The following is a 19,880-nucleotide window of genomic DNA, read 5'->3' as shown; positions in this document are numbered from 1 at the left end:
AGCACTTACAGATTGTTATGAAGATTAAGTAAGTTGTTGTTGTTTTCATGTGCCTTTGAATGGTTTGCGGCTCCTAGCGACCCTATCTGTGTACAACAGCCCTATACCCTACTTTATCCTGTGCTAATCTTACTGTCTCTGACAATATCCCCATTACCTGTCATTGACTTAATCCATCTCATCAAGGGTTTTCCTTTCTTGCACTATCCCTTCAACCTCCCAAGTATGACGTTCCACTCCAGGGACTGGTCCCTCCATGCAACATGTCCAAAGTAGGTCAGACCAAGCTTCAGAATCCTTGCCACCAAGGAGTAGCCTGGCTTCACCCTCTCTAGGACAAATCTGTTTGTTCTCCTAGCAATCCATTGTATATTCAATACTCTTCTCAAGCACCACAGCTCAAAGCCATCAATTCTCCTTCTATCATCCCTAGTCATTGTCCAGCTTTCTGCTGCATAGCAAGTAATTGCAAAGACTATGGCCTGGATCAGGCACACCTTAGTCTCCAGGCTGACATCATTGCTCTTCAGTACTTTTGAGAGGTCTCTGACAGCAGACTTTCCCAATGCAATTTGTCTTTGGATTTCTTGGCCTCTGGTACCAAGAGTGTTGATAGTGGAGCCAAGCAAACTAAAGTTGTTCACAGTGTCATCTCTTCATCATCTGTCATGATGCTGCCAATTGGCCCAGTGGTGAGAATTTTTGTTTTCTTGATATTAAGCTTCAATTCCTATTTAAGGCTGCAGTCTTCTGCAGCAAGCACTTTAGGTTCTCCTCAGTTTCAGCAAGCAGGATTGTGTCATCTATGTAACGCAGGTTGTTAATGAGTCTTCCTCCAATCCTGATGCCAAATTTCTCCTCATAAAGTCCAGCCTCCCGGATGATCTTTTCTGCATATAGATTGAAAAGATATGAAGATAGGACACATCCCTGGCATATACTCTTCCCAATTTTGAACCATGCAGTGTTTCCTTACTCTGTTCTGACAACAGTATCCTGGTCCAAGAATAAGTTTCACATAAGCACAATTAAGTGTTCCCATTCCCAAGGGATTCCTGTTCTTCTCAGAGTCAGCCACAGTTTGTTGTCATCCACACAGTCAAATGCCTTTGCATAGTTAATGAAACACAGTTAGACATTCCTCTGGTACTCTTGGCTTTCAGCTAAGATCCAGCTAACCTTAGCTATAATATCCCTAGTACCACGGCCTCTTCTAAACCCAGCCTGTACTTCTGGCAGTTCTCTTTTGATGTGCTGTTCCAGTCGTTTTTGGATAATCTTCAAAAGAATCTTGCTTGCATGTGAAATCAATGATACTGTTGGATAATTTCTGCACTCTGTTGGGTCACCTTTCTTTGGAATGGGAACAAATACAGATCTCTTCCAGTCAGTTGGCCAGATGAGAAAATTGGACATTGTTAAGATTAAGTAAGTAAACACAAATAAAGGCTTAAAATAGTGCCTGGCTAATGGTACTTTCTTCATAAGTGTGAATGATTGCTGTTTTCTGTTGCCTCCAACCTGAGCTATGAAATGGAGAAGCGGGGGCTTCACAAATGGGAGTGGAAGCAGGACTGGCCTCATAGTTTGTGGGAAAATGTTGCAAAATCAAAGTGCAAGATCTCTTGTCCAAAAATTGGGAGAAATATACCATTCAAGTTATTAAAAATGATTTTTTTCTTCTCTTCAATGATCTTTTTCTCAACGTGTTAAGGAATCTTCTAATTCTATTTAATGGCAAGCTCCTTTGGATGTTGAGATGCTTAGAGTGTACACCCTTAGCGTGCCCCAGGAAGTCCCATGAAGGCGTGCATGTGTATATACTCCTGCGTCTGTGGCTTCCAGTCTCTCCCTCCCTTAAAGCACAGGATCAGTGCATCAGGTCATGGCCAGGAGCAAGCGAGTTGAATCAAGTATTGTTCCTTCCCATCTGCCTGCTACCTCACCCCCCTTAAACTCCACACCTAACGCACAGGGCAGTGCAGCCCTTCTCTGGTAATATGGTAAGTGATGGGCAAGTAGTTTCGCTCTCCCATGCCCCCTCCTCAGAACATCACTTGCCAAATGCAACATGTTATTGTTGTTATTGTGTACTGTCATGTCACCCATGACTCATAGCGACCCTATGTACAATAGCTCTGAATCCCACCCTGTCCTGAGCCAGTCTCACTGACTCCAATACACCCACCCTCATTGCTATAGTTACTGTATCAGTCCATCTCATCGAGGATCTTTCTCCCCTGTACTGTCCCTCCACCCTTCTGAGCATGGTGTCCTTCTCCAAGAGCCAATCACTCCTGTCCACATACTCAAAATATGTGAGGTGGAGCTTCAAAATCCTAGCCTCCAAGGAGAAAGTTGGTTTCAAGACAGACCTATTTGTTTTCTTGGCAGTTCATGATATGTTCACGACTCTTTTCCAGTACTACAACTCAAAGGCATCAATTCTTCTTCTGTCATCCTTAGTCATTGTCCAGCTCTTTGATGCATAGCAAGCATTTGCGAAGACCATGGTCTGGATCAGGCACACCTTACTGTCATAATGTTCTGAGATGGGATCTCCTCAGCCTCCTCATTGCCGTTAAGTTAGAACTGACTCATAGCTAACTCTTCAGTGGGTTTTCAGAAGCTTTAAATTGCATAGGAGATTACTCATATTTCTCCCAACTGGCAACACAACTTCCTATCTACTAGGTCACTAGAATTTGACTAGAACAACTGCCACAATCTCCTGCTCTGAGGTGCTACAGGGTGACTGTGTCTGACCCTAACGTCTGAGGTGCTACAGGGTGACTGTGTCTGACCCTAACGTTCCCCAGGTCTGTGTCCAAGCCCTTCTGTGATTTCTGGATAGGGTCTGGATGAAGGAGGCTGGATAACATGCCCATGAAAGCTGGGAAGCTTCAGAAACTGGGACTGCACATGCGCCAAAGCTTCAGATCCCTAGGACATGCTAGTGTCTTGCTAGACATCATTTACAAAATACAGACTCCAAGATAATGGGTTGCATGTTGGGCTACTAATGAAACAGTCAGAGGTTGGATGGAATATAGTAGCCTCCCTATCTGCCAGAAAAAATATGAAACAGTCTTGTAAAGATTTGCAGCCTCAGAAACCTGACAGGAGGGCACCATAGATTGTAATTGACTTCTGGTTCTAGGCTTGTTAGTGGGGTGGGTGCTTTTCAACACTTAATCAGCAGAACTGAAACAACCTGATAGCATGGGACAGAAGCCAGATCCGAACAGCTAGACTAAAGGCTGGAGATGGCCTGCCAGCAGGCATGGCTGAGGAGCTGTCCTCTGAAGAACTATATCCTGAGTTGTTTCTGATCCTTAGTTATAACCTGTTAATGGTCTAATAAACACCATAATCATGAGTATGATTTGTGAATTCTGTGTAGTCATTACAAGTAATTATGAAATTATCAAACTCAGGAGAGGATTTTTATGCTGTGAGAGGGACAATTGGTGCCAGAATTGGTAAAAAGATCATTCAGTTGGGCTTCTCTGATTCCTGTGTTATGGGCTATTACTGCCGCTGGTGATTCTCCCACTTCACCAAGTTAGAGGATGATCAGATGCCCCTGCATCATGCCACCATCTCCACACCCTGACTGCTTCATAGAGAATGAAAGCGGGGAGAAGCCAGTTTACAGGTATTGGAGAATTTCACATGAGCAATAGTGGGTGCTTGGACTAGTGTACAGGAAATGGTAGATTGATAGAATTTCTTGAAAGACATTTATGTGTCCCCAAAACATGTAAATCCTAACTCATAAACTTGTGATTATAACCTCACAGATCTGGGTTTTCTGTTATGCTAATGAGTCAGTATTAGTGTAGGATGTATCTGAATCCATTTTCTTAAGTCAGATATAAAATAGTATATTAAGCAAGGAGGCAAGCAGAGATAGGGGAAGATAGGGACTGAGCAGAAGCTAAAAGGAGACAAGGAGCAGAATTTTATCTCTGGTGAGCAGAGTTAAAATAAGGCAAGGATATTTTTCCAGATATGATGGAAACAGAACGTCTTCACCCAGAGTGAGTGAACCAAGTTTGGACTTCTAGCCTCCTAAACTATGAGAAAATAAATATTTGTTTGTCAAAGCAAATCAGCTTGTGGTATTTTGATTACAGCAGCACTAGATAACTAAGAAAAATGGGAACACAAGAGAAAAATCTTAACTTGCTTGTGGTTTGTTAACACATCTCCCTACCTTGTTCTGCAAAGGATTTGGAATTGCTTACACATATAATAAAATATTAAAACAGACGTTTGAAAACTATATCCCCATAAGAGAAAAGGAACCCTGATGGCATAATGCATAACTTATTGAGCTGCTAACAGAAAGGTTAGTAGTTCAAATCCACCAGATGATTCCAAAAAGCATTACAACTTGGGTTAGGGGGAAGCATTACAATTTCAAAAGCCTGATGGAGAGTCACGGTGATTCAAACTCAGCTTGTCAGCAGTGGGTGAGTAAGAGGCATAAAAAAGGGGAAGAAATGGGACAAAACAGGCCTTAAGGTCCCATTTATGCATTTGTTATAATTGAGTTATACATCGCTGACTTTGAGTTTCCTGGTGGCTGAATAAAACAAGAAATGCAATGGGTCATGTTGTTGTTGTTATGTGCTGTCGAGTCACTTCCAACTCATAGCGACCCTATGTACAATAGCCCTAAACCCTGCTCTATCTCTTGCCAACCTTATTGTCTCTGACAAACCTACTCTCATTACCCCAGTGACGGAATCAGAAGTCTTCCTCTCCTGTGCTGTCCCTCCATCCTCCCAAGCATGATGTCCTTCTCCAAAGACCGATACTGCGTTGCAACGTGTCCAAAGTATGTAAGACAGAGCTTCAGGATCCTTGCCTCCAAGGAGCAGCCTGGCTTCACTCTCTCCAGGATGAACTTATTTGTCTTCCTAGCAGTGCATGGTATATTCAATATTTTTCTCCAGCACCAAAGCTCAAAGGCATCAATTCTCCTTCTATCATCTGTAGTCATTGTCCAGCTCTCTGATGCATAACAAATAATGGCAAAGACCATAGCCTGTATCAGGTGCACCTTAGTCTTCATTGCTCCTCAGTACCTTGGAGAGATCTCTGACAGCCGACTTTCCCAGTGCAATCTATCTTTTCATTTCCTGGCTGCTGGTATGTTTCTCAAATTTCAGTGCATTAGGAGAAAGCAGGCCAGTGACTTTGGTGATACAAAACTCTCCTTGTTCTTGGCACACAAAGGTTTTCTTGGAAGGTGCTAGGAGGTCCTGGGTATATCTCTGGCCCTGCTGGTTGGCTGGATGGTGACTCTTCAGTCATGTGAAAAGGTTGTGTTGGCCTCATCAGGGTGGCTCAAGGTCCAGTCACAGCCAGGTGACCAGTCCCTGACCTCCAGTGATCCCAGAGACTCCCTCTTCAGATAGGAGCCCGAAGACTCAGGGTTAAGACCAGCTTTAAATATTAGCTGTCTGGAAATTTATCTTAATTAGACAACAGAAATAAATAATTTCTGAGTAGGATCCCACACGAGACAAAGCCATTTGTTTACTTATAGTGTAGTTGGAAGATCTGAGGACAAAGTCTAAACTTAGTTCTCTAGTTTTCTGGTAGTAGAGGAAGATTAATGAGTGTTACAGGGTTACTGTACTGAGAGGGCTGGCCCCCTTCCCTGGTCCACAGGTCACAGGGCAAAGAATACCATTTCATAAGCATGTCAGGTCAGACAAGGCCTCTCAAGTGCAATTTGTTTGTATAGATGGAAAACAATTCTGGAGTAGGTCAGGCCTCTCAGCTCACTTCCCATGACTCCCAGGTCAGTAAATTAACCTTGCCAGTAGAGAAATGAATCCCTCCACAGAGAAAGCCTACTGATAGCCACTGTAGTATGCTTTATAAGTATGCCTGGAATTCTAGAAGTTTGGTTTGTTTTTTTTTAGACGTTTTTTTAATAGGAGATGAAATATAGCTAATTTCATATTCACTTTAAGCTAATTAAAAAATAGTGTGTTCCCTTCTGCTACAACCTGTCAATTAATCCATGCTGTGTGCTACGTGAGTGTCTGAGAATGAGCGCACCCTGTGTGCATTAGCCGTACATGTAGTACATGCATTCAAAGGTGGTGGGGAGTTTCTCTGAACCTCTCTTATTTCACCCAACTCTCAAAAACAAAACTGGTGACCTAAAGGTAAGAAGCTGTGCTGCAATCCCAAAGGGCTGCAGTTCAAAGTCAGCAGCTGCTCTGTGGGAGAAGGATAGGCCAACTCCTGCCATGTAATCTACCGCCTCTGAAAACCCATTCAGGTCAGCCGAGTTGGTTCTGACTCAACAGCACACAACAACAGCACTGACTGAGAGTCATCAGGTACAGATTCGAGTTCTGACACTATAAGAACTTGCTATGTGGATCTGACAAATCATTTACCCTTTGGATCTTTGCATCTGAAAAAAAAATGAAGAGATTGTTTTAGATCTCTGTAATGAATCTACCATATCTCATTTGAGAGTTTACACTCAATGTGCTATAGTGGATTATTCAATGTATCTTGTTTAGGCTTTGACTTTTACCACATAACAACCCAGGGACTATATAAATATAGAGTGGTGTTGGCCTCACCATGGGGATTAGACTAATAATGTCAATAAATTAAACAGTATCTTTTAGTAGGAATACAAAAATAATGTGTTCTACTACTAATATTTATTCCCATTCCCAAAAAAGGTGATCCTACAGAATGTGTAAATTATCAAACAATATCACAAATATCACATGTAAGTAAAATCTTGCTGAAGATTATACAAAATCAATTTAGAACAGTATATTGACAGAGAACTGCCAGAAATAGAAGCTGAATTTAGAAGAGACTGTGGCACTGGAGATATTGTTGGCAGTGTCAGATGGATCTTGGCTGAAGGCAAAGCATACCAGAGGGATGTCTATTTGTGTTTTATAGACTATGCAAAGGCATTTGACAGTGTAGATCACAACAAATTGTAGCTAAGAAAAGAAATCACAGAACACCTGATTGTACTTATGTGAAACCTATGCATGATTCAAAATCAAGAAATTAGTGCATCAGGGATGTACCCTTTCTCCATACCTTTTCAACTGATATACTGACCAGATCATTCGGGAGGCTGAACTTTTTGAAAAAGAATGTGACATAAGAATTGGAGGAAGACTGCTTAACAACATGCATTATGCAGATGACATTAACCTTTCTTGCTCGAACAGAGGAAGTCTTTTTCTTCTTCTTATTATTATTAATTTTAATGAAAATTTACAGAGATTTTGGATTTCCATTGATTCATTGTTGCACTTTTCTCCCTGCCCACCCCTCCCCTTCATTACTATACAATCCCTCCCCCCAAGTCTACTCCACTATGCAGCCTTCATTCTGTACTCATGTCATGACAATAATACCTAATCATATATACCTTTTAAACAGTTCTCTCTCTCATCTGTTTCAATGCAGTATACATAATTTATCACAGAGGATGTCTTGAAGCATTTGTTGCAGAAGGTCAAAGACTGCAGCCTTCAACATGGATTGTATCTCAACATCAGGAAAACAAAATTCCTTACCACTGGGCCAATAGGCAGCATTATGATAGATGGAGAAAGGATCGAGGTTGTTGATGATTTCATCTTGCTTAGATCCACAATCAACATGCTTGACACCAGCAGTCGGAGATCAAAAGAGGAACTGAATTTGGAAAATCTGCCATGAAGGATCTCTCTAAATATCCAAAAGCAATGATACTCATTTACAAACTAAAGTGCACCTGATCCAAGCTTCTCAATTGCTTGTTGTGAGTCTGAGAGCTGGACAATGAAGGACAACAAAAAAAGAATCAACATCTTTGAGTTGTGATGCTGAAGAAGAGTTTTAAACATATCATGGACTGCCAAGAGAACAAATAGGTCTGTCCTGGCGATGAGAGAAGCCAGTGTGCTCATTGGAGGCAAGGATTTTTAAGCTCCATCTCATATAATTTGAGCATGTCCCCAGAAGGAGTCAATCTTGGGAGAAACGCATCATGCTTAGAAGAGCAGAAGGTCAGCTCAGAAGAGAAAGATCCTAGATGAGATGGATTGACACAGTGACTTTGGCAATGGGGACAGGTATGTCAGAGATGGTGAGGTTGGCTCAAGATTGGGCAAAGTTCAGAGCCATTGTTTATAAGGTCGCTATGAGTTGTAGTCAACTCAACAGCATATTAAAAACAACAACTACTACTTCGAAGGGGAATTGGTTAAGTTTTCTTATCCTGCCAGACTCAAATTGCACATATTCAGAGGCAGAAAACAACGGATCCAGAGCCCCAAGATTGAAGGTCAGAGGGAGCTGGCTTGAGAGTATGCCTGAGAAGATGCTGTCCTGATTAAACAATTATATCCTTGGTATTTCCAACCTGAAATGCAACCTGTTACTTCCCTAATAAGCTCCATAATTGTGAATATGGCCTATAAGTTCTATGTGGCCATTGCAATGAATTAGCAAACTGAATAGCAGAGAAAGAGCTGTGAGAAAAATAACTGGTGTTAGACTTGATAGACATATGTAAGGGAGCCTAGAGGCATGGCTCATAAGAATCAGGTTTATGCTATTGATGTTGTTGTAGATTGTTTCTTCCTTGTTGGTGAGTACAATCCAGACACCACTGCCTGCACTGTTTTTAATCCTAATTATATGATTTAATTTTCTAGTGACTGGCTGTCTTCTGACACACTTATAGAATCTCTTTCTAATATGCAGAGTTGATGGCATTAGTTCTACTGCTTAAAAAAATCTTTCCAGGGTTAGCCAATAACCTTAAGATAAAATCCACACTCTTGGTAAGACATACAGACTCTGAGCTCTGGACTCCAGTGATGTCTTCAGTTTCATCACCCACGCCTTTCTCCAACACATCTGCCAAAGTGAAAGATGTGCATCCGTATCTCAGACTTTCTCCGCTCTCTCCTATTCTCCCCTCCTGCTTACTCTCCTCTTCTTCACCCACTCCCAGACTTCACTGTCTCTAGACAATTAGCTCAGGTCCTCTCCTCCAGGAAGTCACCCCTTAGCCACCTCCCTCCCCTGCCTCATCAGAGGAGTCCCTTCATCCAGGGCTTTCTGCTTCACTCTCTCACCACCAGCTCACTCCCTGGGTTATGGACTCTTCCAGAAATGGGAACAATTGTGTTGTTTCTGCATTGCTTGTTTTGGATGCCATCTACTCAGCTCCAACTCATAGCAGCCTTATGGACAACAGAATGAAACAGCACTTGATGCTGTGCTATACTGCTGTCTCTTGCTCATTGCCATCAAGACAGAATTGGCTCAAAGTTTACCCTCCACTGGGTTTCTGAGGCTTATAAAGCTCAGTGTAAGTGTTGCACCTTTCATCTTCAGACCTCCTGGTAGATTTGAACCACTAGAGAGGACCTTAGAGCTAGCAGCACAACTCCTTATGGACTATGCCACCAGAGCTCCCTGATGCATTGCTAGGACTTCTTATTTCATTGGGCTTGAGTATGTCTTGGATGATGCGAACGGCACAGGATAGGGCAAGGTTCTGATCTGCTGTTTATAGGGTGGCTATAAATCGCAGTTGACTTGCTGACAACTTGTTTCCTTGGCTCTGGGTCAACCTGCTGAAACCAACTCTGCTTTACAAATACCAGGTTTTGTGGGAATTATTTTCTTTTCAGGTCCTTCATCCCTACTCTTCAGTCTCTGCTGCAGCAGGAGTAAAGACAAATTGAAAAGTATTTAACATGTTATTTGCATGACAAGAGTCCAGAATAAAAGCTGCATAGTAAAGTGGACTGAGGGTGGGATTATAGCGATGAAAGAATTTTTTTTTTTCAAGGAGAAAAGCTGGGGGGAGGGGGGAGGGGCCAGGAGGAAAATGTACAACAATGAATGAATGGAAATCCATGTTCTCTATAATCTTTCATTAAAATCTCAATTAAAAAAAAAGTGAAGTGGTCCACTACAAAAGCAAGCAAACCCTGTGAATTAGCCACAAGGCAAGTGGCTTCCAGGGAACTGATTATTGCCTGATTGTCTTTCAGCAAATTGTCCTGGTTCAATCTCAGTCTTGGCATGGATTCAAATAGGACTGACTGCAATCCACCCCATATGTACCAGATATAACTGTGATCCATAAGGTTTCAATGGCAGATTTTTCAGTAGGTCACCACGTCTTTCTTCCAAGGTAACTCTGAGTGGATCCAAATCTCTAATCTCTTATTTAGCAGCCCAAAAAGTTAACCATTTGCAGCACCCAGGGACATATGGTAGATACCTAATAAACCTTATCATCCCATTGCTCTTCTTATCAGTGGTTTCATAAACAGATGTTATTTGTATAATGTGGATTAAAATCAAGAGGAAAAAAATACTTTCTTCTCTTCCTCTTGCTCCCCTTTTCCCTTTTTTTTTTAAATTTAGGTTGTTTATTTTTCATTTCAATGAACATCTACAGAGATTTTGGGATCCCCTTTTCCCTTCTCAAGCTAAAAAAAAAACAACATAAAAATCTTACTCTTCAAAACCTACTTCCAAAGCCACTGCCTCCAGGAAACCTCCCCAGCCCTCCAAGCAAAGTTTACACCTTTACCTTTGCTCTTATCTCATAAGAGCTTAGAGATTTGTTTATTCTATCCACCTGCTCTGTGGTGTCTATAAATTCCTTGAACAAAGGAGCAGCCTTTTACCTAATTTCACATCCCTGACATCTAGCTGAGAGCACTATGATGGGGTAGTCGATAGAGAGTTGTACTGCTAACCCAAAGGTCATTCAAATCCACCAGCTGCTCTTAGGGAGAAAGATGGGCAATCTTCCACCTGAGATTCACAGTCTCCAAAAGTCCACTGTTAGCTCAGCTGTGAGTTGGTTCCAAATTCCAAGGCAATGAGTGAGTGACATTGAGCTGAGGCCTGGCACATGAATGTTTGCTGAGATGCATTAAATAAGCAAGAGGGAGAGTCCCTGATCAGGCTGTGACTGTTGCCACTCATTGAATCTGTTCTCTTAAGACTCAGTTTTCTCCATTTTCCTTCTGAAACAGAAGGATTGGATCAAGTCAGTTGACATTTGCCAAAGAATGTTCTTAGCACAACAACAACAAAACATGCACACACACAATATTATTGCCATCAAGGAGATTCCTACTCACAGAAACCCCATGTGCAAAGGGTAGAACTTTCAGAAGTAGATGATTAAGCCTTTCTTACAAGGGACCTCTGATGGGGTTCAATCCACTAAACTTTATGACTAGTAATCAAATTACTCAGGGAATCAATAAAGTGATAATGGACATCCCCATTGGTTGGTTGTTGTTATGGACTATCAAGTCAGAACCAGTACATAGCTGACCCTCCAGAAAGTTTGCAGAGGCAATTAATCATGTGGGGGAATATTGTCCATCTTTCTCCTGCAGAACAGCTGGTGGATTTGAATCACATGCCTTTGTGTTGGCAGCATATTTCCTTACCACTCTGCCAGGAGAACAAATAAGTCTGTTCTGGAGAGGGCGAAACAGACTCCTCCCCGAAGGCAAGGATTTTGAGGCTCTGTTTCACATACTTTGGGCACGGCGCCAGTAGAGACCAGTCCTTGGAGAGAGACATCATGCTTGTAAGCGTAGAAGGACAGTGCAGGAGAGGAAGACTCAAATGAGATGGATGGACTTAGTGACTGGAGCAATGGGATTAGGTCTGTCGGAGACGATGAGATTGATTTGCTCAGGATAGAGCCCAGAGCTAATGTACATAGATAGGGTCACTGAATTTCAGGCAACTCGATGGCACATAACAACAACAGGCCACCAGAGTTCTCTTTTCCATTGATAGGATCTGGGAAACATGTGTATGGGAAAGGTAGGTTCCTGTAGAAAACTGGTTCATACTGTGTTAAAAACTTGTCCGTCCCCCCCCTGTTTTATTGTTTAAATTTTAGGGCTTTTCAGAGTCTTTTTTTTACATGTTACTTAAAATGTTTGTTTAAATCAAAACAACTATGAGATATCATCTCACCACAGCGACAAAAGCAAAGTTCAATAGGGCAGCAAGTAACAAATGCAGATGAGGTTGTGGAGAGATTGGAACTCTTATTTACTGCTGGTGGGAGTGTAAAATGGTACAACCATTATGGAAGGCAGCCTGGCGCTTTCTTAAAAAGTTGGAAATAGAAATACCATTTGGCCCACCACTTCCACCACTGAAAATATAATCTTAAAGAAACCAGAGCTGCCACTCAAACAGATGTATGAACACCCTTGTCTATTGCTGCTTTATTCACAATAGTAAAGAAGATAGAAGCAACCCAAGTGTCCCTCAAATGAATGGATAGGAAAACTATGGTATAGTCACAAAATGGAATACTACACAGCACTGAAAAACATAGCAAAACATTAGAGAACGTGAAGGAACCTTGAGGACATTATGCTAAGTGAAATATTTCAGTCATAAAAGGATACATACTGCATAGCACCACTGTTCTAAAATAGGACAGCTATGAGAGTTTGGGAAGGAATGAGCAGAAAGTAGATAGATAATGAACATTGCATTAGAACAGATGAGGGGAAGAACTATCCAAAAGGAATATATAATTATGCATTTCATATCTGGAACAAGGGATATATTGCAGGTGTGGTTAGGGGAAGGGGGAGAAAGGGAGGAGAAAATGTACATGAGTGAATAAATAAAAGGGAAAAGTTTTTTATAAAAGAAGTCCCTGACTTATAAACCCAAAAAGCTTAATCATACTTTATTTATCATTATACATTTTTCTTTTAATAAAAGTATCTAAATTGGAAATTCTTTTTCTAAATTTGCATAAGGTTTTCTCTGTCACCACCCCCATCCCCACTTCTGGATTGAACTGTCATTGCAAATACTACCCTCTACTGTGTTGTTGTTTGCAACTCATAATGACCCTCCATTGGGCTTCTGAAGCTGTAAATATTTACAGGAAGAGACTCAATTTTTCTCCCAAGAGCAAACAGCTAGTGGATTCAAACTATCAACCTTTGGATTATAGCCTGACGTATTACAGAAACGCACTACTAACCAAAGCTTGACGCAATGCTCCCCAGCAACAATAATAATAATAAAATGTGTTCATTTTAAACACATAGAATATAATTTTACTCTAAAGGTGTCTCTTAATGATATAGAAATGGCTAGGGGGTTTATTTTAACATTTTGTTGTTGTTGAGAATATACACAACAAAACACTCACCAATTCAACGGTTTCTGCATGTGTAATTCATTGACACTGATTACATTCTGCAAGTTGTGCAATTGTCCTAACACTCCTTTTCTGAGCTCGTCTTTCCTCATTGTAAACTCTGAACTCACAGCTCCCAAACTTTCATTGACTGTCTTTTGACTTACTGTTGCTAATTTGATCCCTTACAGATGAGTTTTTAAAGAACGTAATGCTCAAGTCAGATTTGTGTGTGTCTGTTAGCTGTTGCTAGGTGTTCTTGCATGACTCTGACTCACAGAAGCCCTGTGGACACCAGATCAAAGCCTTGCCTGACCCTGTGCCATCCGCACCGTTTCTGCTGGGCTTAAGCCCTTTGCTGCAGTCACTGTGCCAATCCATTTCACTGAGGGTCTTCTCCTTTGCTGATCCTTTCCTTTCCCAAATATGATACCCTTTTCCAAGGACTGCCCCCTCCAGATAATATGACCAAAGCATGTATGTAAATGAAGTCTCACCATCCTTGCCTCTAAGGAGCAACTGAAGTAAGCTGAACTCTTATTTGGGTTTAAGATGATTTCAAGGGATGTATTTTATTTAAATTTTAAAGATTATCTCAGGGCAATAGTTTCAGGGGTTCATCTGTTCCCCATGCTCCAGAAAGTCTGGTGTGTGTTTCTCAGATGTCATGAATGCAGCTGTGAAGGACTCCCCAGGAGGGGCATCTAGCATGGCAGGGCTTGCCACACTTCTTAATTCGGTGTAATACAGCATAGCTGTGGGGCTTGGGCACCAAGGAAGAAGCTTTGAAAAGTATTAAGTTACAGAAATTCCTTGGAGAACTTCTCTATGTGCAGTGTCCAAGCCCTGGACAAAGCGTGCTGAGGAATCTAGATAAGAACTAGACATAAGCCCTGTCACGTGCCTCTCCATCAGAAGGTAAGTCTTAGGTAGTCAGATTCTGGGTAGGAAATCAGTGTCCCGGAGAGGCCCCTGCAGGAAGTCAGGAGAAGGTGGAGAGAGTGCATGCCTGCCTCCAGGGTCCTGAGAAAATTCCTTAAAGGAGACTTGAGAGCTGGAAGGTTGAGAGGGATGATGAAGGGGAGGGGTATTTCAGACAAGCCAATGCAAAGGTGTAAGAGAAATTGTAGGGCTGAACAAGGCCCAACAGGGGGTTCAGCTGGACTAGAGGAAATGAAGGTGAGGTGAAGCTGGGAGATGAAATTGGGGTACAAGGCTGAGCCTGCTCTGAGTTCTGAACACAGAAGAGACCTGTTATCAAGCTGGGTGCACCTGTGAGTCAGATATGTATTTTTGGAAAAGTGATCTGACAGCTTTTCCCAAGCAGAGCTGGAAGAGAGCACAAGGGAGGGAAGAAGAAGCCCTCACCGGGGTAGGTCCATCAGCCCCATCTCTCTGCACCCAGGACCACCTCTGCAGCAGGGAAGCAAAGAGAGTGCCCAGAAGTGTGTGGATGAAAAATAGAAAACTGAGGGAAGAGAAGTCCTTAAGAACCCAAGTAGGTAGATTGGATTGTCTGCTTAGAGAGGAGAAAGAAAAAATGAAGGAAAGAGAGAGAGAGAGAGAGAGAGGTCAGTGTGTATTCAGTGGGCACCAACCATGGGCCAAATACAGCATCAGGCCCAGGGGATACATTAGTGGATTAGAATTACAGCCTTTGCCCTCCTTGGAGGTTATGGGGATGGCAGACTTTAATCAAATAGTCACATATAATTCTACACCATGTGTAATAAGGAAAAGCTTAGAATGTGACTGAAGCACATAGGAGGGATGACTTAGTCTGGAGGGTTGGGGGAGGCTTCTTGAAGGAAATGTCGTTAAGCAGAAGTCTTAAGAATGAATAGCAGTTAACCTGGGAGGGAGGAGAGAGAGAGAGAGAGAGAGAGAGAGAGAGAATGAGAATGAGAATGAATGAATCCCAGGCAGGATTTACTATAAGACAAAAACAGTGTCCAGGAAAGAGAAGACTGATTGACTTGTAGAAAAGAAAAAGAGGCAATCCAAGAGAATTCCTACATTCAAGCTAGAAGTCAAAGAAGGAGTAGTGGAAGCAGCAGGAAAATAATTCAAGACTTTCCTGTTCACAATCCCCCACTCTGGCCACCCTCAACCTAAGCATCCCTCAAGATGGTATTCACCTACTGACCTTTCATGAAGTCCCAAATGTTGCACTCTTGGCCAGAGAGGCGAATCACCGGGCAGTTTGGGGCCAGACCCCCTTGCTTGGCATCGTCTTCTAATCTCTGCCAATAGACTTTGAGGATGAACCAGAAGTATGGAATACTGAAGAAGGTTGGCCCCCACACGTCATAGTTAAAGTTGGGGTATAGGGCCAAGATGTTCTGCTTGACCTTCTCAGGGAAGAGTGTCATTCGCACTTTGCCCACAGCCACATGCAGGGCCACCTGCAAGAATACCCAGAGTCTCTTCAGCCAGAGCCCTGGCCGGGGTGGCCCCATCTCTGCACAGCCAGAGCCAGCTCTGTGGCAGATGGACAAAGAGGTCACAGCCAAGAGGACTGGGCGGAGCCGAGCAAAGGTGCAGGCTCAGGGCAGCCAAGTAGGGCGGGAGGAGGCGGATGCAAGATAGGTGTGCGTTTTCCTCCGGTCACTAAAGTAGAAAATTCCAAGCCACGTGCACAAGGTTTCTTCTAGTCATGATCATTCCTGACACTTCGTCTTAACTTTTGAGAGACTGTTGGATTGGGAGGCTCAAGATGCTAGATTGTCTCTCTCATACGTGGGGTGTGTGTGTGTGTGTGTGTGTGTGTGTGTGTGTGGTGGAATTGAATCCGACAGGCAGAGGAGAAGATTGCCCCTCCTTCTACAGCAGAGCTTCTGGTGGATTCAAACCATGAGTCTTTGGGATTGCAGTGCAGCTTCTTCCAACTAGGCCACAAGAGCTCCCCACTCTTATATTTTTAAAAGCAAATAATTTTTTAAAATGCCACTTTGAAAACTGTCTCCCACCCCCAAGACAAGGTGACTCTTGAGGGTTCCTTAGGGGAGGAGACTTCAGATCTTAGATTCTCTCATGGATGAGTTGTGCTGTTTTGTGTGTTTTTTTAAAATTAATTTTAGTGAAAGTTTACAGAGACTTAGGGTTTCCAGTCATTCATTGTTGCACTTTTCTCCATGCCCACCCCCTCCCCCTAATTCACTCTTCTTCTTGAAAAGTATAAGAAAAACTCTTTCATTGTTATGCAAACTCCCCCCAAGTCCACTCCACTGTGCAGCCTTTATTCTGGACTCCTATCGTGACAATAATACCCAATCATATATCCCTTTTAAACAGTTCTTTCCCTCATCTGTTTGAATGCAGTATACATGATTCATCTCCTCCTTCTCTGCCTTCCCTTAACCCCAATATCAGTCCCATTTCACACCAGTGGCAGTATGCAATATTTGTCCTTTCATGACTGAGATATTTCACTCATCATAATGTCCACCAGGGTCATCCTTTTTGCATAATATTTAATGAGTTCCTTGTTTTTCAATGCAGCATAGTATTCCACTGTGTGAATATATCAAAGCTTCTCTATCCGTTTGTTTGTTAATGGGCACTTGGTTTGTTTCCAGCTCTTTGTTATTGTGAACAAAGCCATGATAAACATGGGTGTGCATATATCTGCTTGGGTGGTGGTTATGGTTTCTTTAGGGTAAATTCCCAGTAGTGGAATTGCTGGGTCAAATGGTATTGCAACTTTTTGAGACAGCACCATAAAGACTTCCACAGTGGTTGCACCATTTTACACTCTCACCAACAGTGAATAAGGGTTCCAGTTTCTCCACAACCTCGCCAGCATTTGATGCTTGCTGTTCTGTTAAATTTTGCTATTCTTACTGTGGTGAGATGATATTTCATAGTTGTTTTCACTGATGAGTTTTTAAAAACAAATATTTGTAAAGATGCCACTTAAAGTAAAACTCTATTTGTAAATAGATCCTAATGTTAATTCTTCTTTTTAGTAATGAAGACTGTTCTTTCTTACAGCAACAGCCCTCCCGAGAGAAAGTGGATCCCAGCAAGTCTGGGGCTCCGCTCAGCACTAGGGTAGAGTGATAATGAGAATACTCTCTGGACTCTCAGGTGGGTCATAGTCCAGTGAAGGGAAGAGGTAGGTAAACAGAAAATAACTTCTTGGTGTGTTAAATACAGAGACAGAGGGAGAATAGAAAACCCTTTGCCCTCCCCCCCCCAAAAAAAAACCCTAACACTGTCATCTAGTCAATTCTAACTCATAGTTACTCTGTGTTGTTGCTCTTGTTAGACACCATCAAGTTGACTAGACTCAGTGACCTTGTGAACAGCAGATCCAAACCTTGTCCTAGCCTATGCCTTCTTCATGGTCTCTGTCCAGCTCAAGCCCAGTGGGATAGTCACTGTGTCAATCCACCTCACTGACGGCCTTGCTCTCTCTCATGGACCTTCTACTTTTCCCAGGATGATGTCTCTCTTCCTTCAAGTACTGAGTCCTAAGTATATGAAACCTATACCTAGACTAGGATGCTCTTGTCAGAACAGAATAAGGGAACACTGCATGGTTTAAAAAGAGGAAATTATTGTACTCTTTTCTTCATACCTATCCAATTTTTATGCTGAGCAAGTCATTCAAGAAGCTGGACTTTATGGAGATGAATGTGGCACTAGGATTGGAGGAAGCCTCATCAATAAACTGCAGTATGCATATGATACAGTTTTGCTTCCTGAAAGTGAGGAGGACTTGAAATGATTACTGCAAAAGATCAAAGACTATAGCCTTCAATATGAATTGCAGCTCAACATCAAGAAGACAAAAATCCTCACCACTGGACCAATAAGCAACATCATGAAGGATAGAGAAAAGATCGGAATTGTTAATAATTTTATCCTACTTGGGCCCACAATCCACAGCCTAGGTACCAGCAGTCAGGATATCAGGAGATATACCAGTCAGTAACCTCTCCAAATAACTAAGGAACAATCATGTCAGCTTGAAGACTCATGTGTGCCTTATTCAGACTATGATCTTCTAAATCACTTGCTATGCATATAAAAGCTGGACAATGAGAAAAGATGACAGAAGAAATGATGCATTTGAGTTGTGGTGTTGGAGAAGAGCACTGAACATCCCATGGACTGTCAAAAAACAAACAGATATGTCTTGGGAAAAGTGTAGGCAGAATGCTCTTCGGAGGTAAGGATGGAAAAGCTTGGTCTCACATACTTTGGGCATATTGCTAGGAGAGGCTATTCCTTAGAAAGGGGCATCATGCTTGGAAAGATGGAGGGTCAATGAAATAGAGGGAGACCTTCAACCAGACGTAGTGACACAGTGATTGGTGCAATGGACTTAAGTGTGTCAGAGGGACAGTGTTGCAGACCGAGGAGTAAGTATTTTTATAATTATTAATAGTGAGACAGACAACCAGGAATGAGATAAAACAGAGAGTGTAAAAGACAGAGCCAGCAGTTCCAATGACTGAAGCCTCTCAAGGCACGCCTTTCTCTGTATTTATTGATACCAGGGGATTATCATAAAGAGAATTCTCTTGTAAATGAAGCCAAATTTTTCTCTCTTGTCAACCTAATGCTTTAGCTCCGAAAGGAAGTATTTCACAGATATTTACACTCCCTCTGTAGGGAGGCCCTAGCTGTCTCTTGTCTGCAGGAAACAGCTCATTTTATGTAATCTGTCACAAGAGAAATCCTAACTTATAAATTTGTAATTCCTTCAATTCCTGAACAAGCATATGGTTTTTCATATAATATTTGGTATGAAATTTGACTTTTCATAGGACAGGGTTCAGATCTGTTGTTCATGGGGCTATGAGTCCTTCTCAACTCAACGGCAACTAACAACAATCATGACACTGCTGATTGGCCAGGATTTTTGTTTTCATGATGCTGAATATATATATATATATATTAAAGGTTGTAGTCTTTGATCTTCTTTAGTAAGTGTTTCAAGTCTTCCTCACTTGAATTAACACTTCTTCCATTAAAACTTGTAGTGTAGGCGATCACACCTTGTTCTTAGGTATTCCTCCTGTTCAATTGCTGCCTCTGAAAACCCTTTGAAGGTGTGCTATGAGTCAGTTTCAACTTGACAGTACACGACAACATTTTGTCTTGTTGTCATCTTCCCACATAGATGTCACTGAGTCACCCATGGCATCCTCATCTGGGAGAGCCAGTGGGTATATATGCTTCTTTCTACAGCCTGGCATCTTTAATTCCAAGGGTGTTCGCTATTATTTCCAGGTTGCTTTTGAATGTGTAGAAATCATTCTCTCATTTCACATCCACTAAGGTGTGATCATGAGAGAGAATACAACACAGCTGCACTCTCTTCTCAATTTTAAACCATGCAGTGTTCCTGTGTTCTGTTTGTACAACAGCCTCCTGGTCCAAGTACAGGTTCTCCATGAGCTCTGAGAGTCCCATTCTTATCCATGTCAGCCACAACCTGTTATGATCCACAACTTGTTATGATCCATACAGTCAAATGCCTTTGCATAGTCAATAAAGCATAAATAGACATTCTTCTGGTGTTCCTTACTTTTAGCCAGGGTCCATCTGACATCAGCAATATCGCTGGTGCCACCCACAACCTCTTCTAAATCCTGGTTGAACTTCTGGAATTTTCCTATTTATGTACTGTTCTTGAATG

General features: G+C 42.1%; 1 protein-coding gene across 1 annotated transcript in view; it reads right to left on the bottom strand.

Moving 5' to 3' along the window:
* Positions 1 to 15,687, bottom strand: part of DIO1 (deiodinase, iodothyronine, type I) — a 31,765-nt gene extending 16,078 nt beyond the window's left edge. The window contains 1 exon segment of the mRNA XM_006879811.1: positions 15,375 to 15,687. Within this exon segment, the coding sequence (XP_006879873.1) occupies positions 15,375 to 15,687 (313 nt within the window).
* Positions 15,688 to 19,880: the final 4,193 nt, after the last annotated feature.

Source organism: Elephantulus edwardii, unplaced genomic scaffold (assembly GCF_000299155.1).
Source record: "Elephantulus edwardii isolate Elephantulus edwardi_28Jun2011 unplaced genomic scaffold, EleEdw1.0 scaffold00005, whole genome shotgun sequence".
NCBI lineage: Eukaryota > Metazoa > Chordata > Mammalia > Macroscelidea > Macroscelididae > Elephantulus > Elephantulus edwardii.
Note: the sequence above shows the minus strand (reverse complement) of the source record. Positions and strands in the feature narration are given on the sequence as shown.